Source organism: Berghia stephanieae, unplaced genomic scaffold, assembly GCF_034508935.2.
Source record: "Berghia stephanieae isolate SIO BIC M18660-M18661 unplaced genomic scaffold, UCSD_Bste_1.3 scaffold4921, whole genome shotgun sequence".
Lineage (NCBI taxonomy): Eukaryota > Metazoa > Mollusca > Gastropoda > Nudibranchia > Aeolidiidae > Berghia > Berghia stephanieae.
Genome location: NW_027626313.1, coordinates 1 through 6,188, shown reverse-complemented (window position 1 = coordinate 6,188; position 6,188 = coordinate 1). Strand labels below are relative to the sequence as shown.

General features: G+C 36.9%; 1 protein-coding gene across 2 annotated transcripts; it reads right to left on the bottom strand.

The window, feature by feature from the left end:
- Positions 1–47: 47 nt before the first annotated feature.
- Positions 48–5,594, bottom strand: LOC144961921 (uncharacterized). Of its 2 annotated transcripts, XM_078894945.1 has the most exons (4): positions 3,923–5,594; positions 2,758–2,853; positions 1,462–1,557; positions 96–862 (listed from the first exon to the last, which is right to left on the bottom strand). In XM_078894945.1, the coding sequence occupies exons 3-4, from the start codon at positions 1,553–1,555 to the stop codon at positions 111–113; spliced, it is 846 nt and encodes a 281-aa protein (XP_078751071.1). In that variant the 5' UTR covers positions 1,556–1,557; positions 2,758–2,853; positions 3,923–5,594; the 3' UTR covers positions 96–110. The 2 variants fall into 2 exon arrangements, with proteins under 2 accessions (XP_078751070.1, XP_078751071.1); XM_078894944.1 differs by lacking the exon at positions 3,923–5,594 and having other exon boundaries at positions 48–862; positions 2,758–3,916.
- Between the last annotated feature and the right edge of the window lie 594 nt (positions 5,595–6,188).

Genomic DNA, 6,188 nt, shown 5'->3' with positions numbered 1-6,188 from the left:
AACTTTGACAACTTTGACAACAGTTGAAAATAACAGGGGGTCAATGCACTGTGTAATATTTTCAATTTCACATTCGTTTTTCATTTCATTCAAAAAACGGCCAATTTCTCTCATTTTTTGTTTATGTACTGGTATTGATGTGGCTGGTCTAAAAATTTAGAAAAAAGATTTTTCCCATACTGCAAAATGACACTGTCATGGCGACAAAGGAGGGAGATCCTATCGGAACTCATTGTGTTTAAAATCTTTTCTTCAAAATCACTATTATCGTCTTCCTGTTTACTTGAAAGTAAAAGAAAATTTGTATTTTTCTTTGAGCTTTTGGTTTCATTATTGAAGGCAGCACATTTTTTCTTGTGACGCCATAAATCCTTCCTTAGAAAAAGTCCAAAACATTTTTCACAGGTTGTAAAAGCCTCTAAGTTGTCAGTTATTGGTTGCCTTCTAGCCGGAATCAAAAAACCTTTTTTTGCATCTATCACTGTTTTGTTGTGTTTAAAATCCCCACGATGAAGCAATAACTGCAATTCCCTCTTTCTGTCCTTGGTACCTACTTTATGGGCTAAAGCTTTTGCCACTTCAATTTCCCCACTATGTACACTTTCTAAATGCCTAGCCATTTTAGCATAAAGTCTACCACAATACAAACAAGAGTGTCGTTTGTCCCATTTTCTTTTACCCCCCGATCCTCCTGGCACCATTTTCTGCACAGTCATGTCATCTGCTTTCTGTGGAAGGTCAGCCTCCTGATCATCGAGCTGTGGGAGAGGGATGATGACAGACTCGCTACCACTTTCTACCTCACTCTCTGCAACACAAACTAGACTTGCAGTTGTAGGACTTCTTTGGTGTTCATTGGGGTCTGAAAATGCAAAAATAAAAAACATGACTTCACTTGCTGTTGTGCAATTCAAAGTACTTATGCATACCATGTAGACCCCAAGTGTGTCGCAATAGCCGAGCGGATAAGCCATTGCACTGTGATATGGGAGATCTGGGTTCGAGTCCCACTTTTGGCACTGCAATTGAACCTTGGGAGAGGTTATTTGCACACACTGCCGCTGCTCTTACAACGACATATGGTTCACGGAAAACCAAAAAATCATTTCCCCTTCTCGGGGTGAAATATTTCACCAAAAAAAAGTGCTGTCTCAATTTTGTAGGTTAACATGACTGGTTACAACTGACTCATTTGGATAGAATAGTAGACTATCTCAAGGCATTAAAAAAAAATCATTCTTCTCTTCATAAAACAATTTGGTAATAACCATGCAATACAACTAATGCTCAAGGCCATACATCTGTGTGACATGTGGGATTGCACCAGTGTTGTCACAGTATAAAATGAGTTACAAACAGGTTTCAAGGGATCAAAGTACGTACTATTATGGGTAAATTAGAGTATATTCCTGCTTATTGTATTTGGATTTTAAATCTAAAGCATCACAGGTTCTTATTTACCTTTGTCATCAGCATCCTCAGGATCGCTGTCTGTTTTGCAGCTAGAAGAACTCTCTCCTGAGCTTTCAGGGACATATTCGTCTTCACTGTCCATTTCTGAAATAAGATTGTAAGAGGGAATGATGCTTGCTTGTATCTTCAAAACAGTTTGTTGGGTTTAATTTTCAGGTTTTTAAGACATTTTTAACACAAAAAAGATATCAATTATCTAACATAATGTACAAGATTCTTCTAACTCAATACAGTGGGCACCGGATTCAACGAGGTCGCATTCAACGAGAAGTCGGATTCAACGAGGGATTCAGAAATCCCCGATTCCCGGCCCTATATTTTCTTAGTAAATAAAAACGCATCCAACGAGCATCCTAGCTCCTAAAGTCGCATTCAACGAGGTCATTTAGGCCAGACCATTGGCTTCAGGCCAGAGCAATGCTACCCACAGAGTGGCACAACTTTCATTTGAACGTCACTGTTTGCTTGCCTCCACAAAACGAACGTCTCATGTTGTCCAATGTGTAGTGCGTGGTTTACAGTAGTACGATGCTACTCAGCCGTGTGTCGTGTAGAATTTTATCTGGTAGGTATTCCTATGTGTAAGGCAAGAGGTGAGTCGGTCATAGACAACATGTAGTCCCTCTATGGAGTGGGTTGGTAGAAATTGTGAGGCGAGGAGAGGATGGGTAGGTGTATTTACTTCGATGAATGAGGAGATGCTGGCAGCAGACATGTGACGTGTAGTGCCATGGTTAGGTCATGCGCAGCTAAGATTTCATCACACAGACTTAGTGTTAATTGTGATGGTCTCAGTTTTGTATGAATAAAGGACAAGGGCTAATCTTATTAATAAAATACATGCATTGAAATGCAAAATTTTTTTTTTTAAAAATATGTAAATAAATAAAATTTTAAAATGAAAAGAAACAACCCCAGAAGAATCCCGGTGCCGTAATGTGCTCGTCAAGGAAGCTAAATCATAAATCTAACTTTTTCATACTGATTCATTATTTATATTCCTTGTTTAGGACAAAGTCGCATTCAACAAGAGGTCGCATTCAACGAGGTCAGGGCCCTGTCCCAAAGACCTCGTTGAATGCGACTTCCACTGTAAACAAATTGATACTCAAATTTGTGATATTTTAGTTAATTGTCCAATGCGTCATTCACTATTCCCCAAACAGCAACATTTTTAAAACGGAACATGATGTATCGCATATTTCTTCTGAAGACAGAATTAATTCGGCATTGTATTTGTATCTTTTCTATTTCACTAAAAACACCTCATCACAGGTTATTTACCTTTGTCATCAGTATCCTCTGGATCGCTGTCTGTTTTGCAGCTAGAAGCACTCTCTCTTGGGCCTTCGGGGACATATTCGTCTTCACTGTCCTTTTCTGAAATGACCATGAAAAGTATATATCAAAACATGTGTGCAAAATTGAAATGAAGTTTCTCTTTACTCCAGAGAAGCAAACATCAGATATATTGTAGATGTAATTCTCTAACCATATAGTCTGGTTATGTCTTTGAAAACTAACTTGGTTAGAGAATTAAATCAAGGAGATGAAAGTACAATAATCAAAACTCTTTTCTATAACTGACCCCCACCATCTTCATTTATGTTACAGACTAAATGAAAGAGCAATGCCATCATTCTAAACTCAATATTGTGAGAGGCAGAGGAAGAGAGAGAGAAAGAGAAAAAGAGAGAGATAAAAAGATTATTTCATTTCAAAATGCAGTATCTAAAAGAAAGGATATGATTTCTATGATAAGATTATCAACAATAATTTTTCATCTTTGTTGCAGAGCACTGCTGGTTGTTTGGCCTGGCAGTGAACTTTCTCATTAATGAGGGGAAAATAAGATATTTTTGGCTCACTCTATGACAACCCAGCTGGATTGTCCAAAGTTAATTAAGAACCGATGGAAAGTTGTTAGTGATAGACTATATGAAATGTAATAGTAATACACATTATTAGAAACCAAAATGAGCTACTATTAGGCCTGTAATGACTTACTTTCTTTTTCTTATCTTTAATGTGAGTAAACAGGCATTCAAATACGTAACTCCTTAAAGGACTTCATGCCAATAAGACCAGAGCCTAACCCTGTAGCTCGGAGCTGACTAGTAGCAATTTCTTGTTACGCTTTGGATAGGACACTGGTCTTTTGAAAAGTACTTTACACCCATTTCCAATAGGTCTAATGATATCCAGCTACCCACTTTCTGCTGGATAGGTAGGGGGATTGGAAAAAATTCTAATGTCTTTTTTGCCTGAACCTGGAATCAAACCCGGGATATCTGTGTGATAGGCCACAACTCTATCAACTGATCTCAAGGGACCCTCAATTGAGCATTTGAATGCCATGTAAAAGTTGACAAGCATTCAAGAGGTAATAATATTCCTTTTGGTTTGAGTGGTTAGAAAAGCAAAATGAAAATGATAAAATCAAACTTACTGCAATTACTGCCTATTTCTTCAGGAATTTGTCCACCACGACGAGGAGGCCTTAAGTAGGTATTCCAAACCGACCCTAATTCCGGTGGACAATGCCGGGTGAGCGAATGAGAATGAAAACTTTGAGATTTTAATTAATTCAGCGCCAGCTTCAATTTTATCTGAGCAGAACCAAATTGATGTCACCGTAATATTTAATATCTGCTTTATAAAATAAGATAAACGTAAGTTAAAAAAAACAATTATGCAATCTACGATTCATTGAAATAAAAAGTGAAATTTTCCGAATTACTTCAATATTTTTCCCCGAGATCGACTTTCGAAAATGACACGGCTCGCTAAAAAATTAATTTTTTTTGTCGTGGTTCAACCGATTTTCTTGCGGTTTTTTTTCGTAGGAAACGGAAGAAAATTATCTACAACGGGATACCACGTTTATTTTCGTTGTTTTCTTTCTTCTGTACGTAAAGACGGTGTAAAGACGAAAACTGGATTTTTCTTCATGAATACGGTGGAGATTTTGAAAAAACGTGAATCATTTCTATAAATTAATTATCCTTCTTTAATATTTTTCAAAAATTGAAAACAATGGAAAGCCCACGATAAAGTAAATTAATATTTTCTGACGTGACTTGAGCAACTAGTCCAGCGACCAACGACACGGCGGCGGCCATTGTTATGGCTGTTCCATCAGCCGATCTGCCCGTCGGGGTCGACAAGGAATTATCGGAATGTTCTTCAGCTACTAACGTATCATCAGCTGGAAAAAAAACACATTTATCACGATACGTAAGTATTTAAATATTCTTGTCAATTTTATTGAATGTAATGTTTTAATTTATTATTTGAAACTAAATGTAGAGGTGAAGCCGGACTGTAGTATCAGCCGGGTTGAGGTGAGAAAAACTTTCCTCCTCGACTCGACTTTTCTTTTTACTATTTAATTATTTTTATGACATCTTGGTTATTTTTATCATCTTAAAATAAAATTTTGTTTATTAAGCTATCAATTTGTCTTGTTGAGATAAAATAAATCACTCTATATTTTGAAAGTCAGCGGGGAAGAAAAATGAAGTGTTCTATTTTTAGTATCAAAACAATCTCAGAAGGGAATTCCCCTTATTGTAAACTTTGAATGTTTTGATGTTGATATTGATAACAAAATCTGTGTCTATCATGACCTATAGTCTGAAAGCAGACTGTTTTTAGTAGTAGTGTTAGGTATAACGGTTTTCTCTTACGAAATGCTTGACTTATGCTTTTTTTTAAATAGGGACTTTGATATCTGGCTGAAATCGTGTTTCATTTTCTCGATTCTCATTTCTCTGTGATGTGTATGTGACCGTTGACTTTCGTTTTGAGTGAAAGTGAAAGAGTCGTGCCTTAGCAAAGCTGAGATATCTCCGCTATTTATGCACGCATTTCTACAAACCACATTTCAAAATATAGGTCTTTTAATGCTCTATCAAATGGTACAGTCCAAGTTATCCAAACAGATAAAATTGAGCCTATAAAATTTACCACTCCCACACTACAGTGCCACTATCACTATCATCACTACGACTAATACCACAACAGTTAACGTAACTATGGTTCTAGAATGTGTAATGAATTAAGGCAACATCTTATATATATGTATCTGATTAATTTGTTTTATCTTCCACCAGGTAATGCTCTCTACGCTTCACTTAAATCTTACTTGTTGATGCATGGAGGAGGCCTGAGACCCGAGCTACCTGTTGTCACCCTCATGAACAAACTCTGGTTCAGTTGCATTTTCTCAAAGAGGAAGCAAATGCTAGTTGGGATACAGTAAGTTAAATAATTGTTTTGGCAGGGGCATAGACTGATTTTATAATTAGTCCAAGGTTTTTTCCTGAGTTCCTGGTAGAGTGGTTAATACGTTAGACTCAAGGCGGAAAGGACCAATCAGTCGATAGTCGATAATGCTTTGTGTAGGTACACACAATACTAGCTAGTTATTGGCAATTGTGAGTTGGCTTACTACAACTACAACTAAATTCTGGAACGAGCCCGACTTTGTTCATTCAGAATGCTACTAACAACTAGCATGTCGCAACTGTGTTAATTTCTCCCACCCCAAGGGTTTATTTTAATGTGTCTTGCGAATGGATGAATGCACACTGGTTGAAAATTATGACAATTATTGAAAGATAGACTTCTAACTTTTCGAGGTCTTTTATTTTGAGATGCATAATGATAACCTTTCCTACAGATTTGATCATTCCATGTGTATCATAACTTTT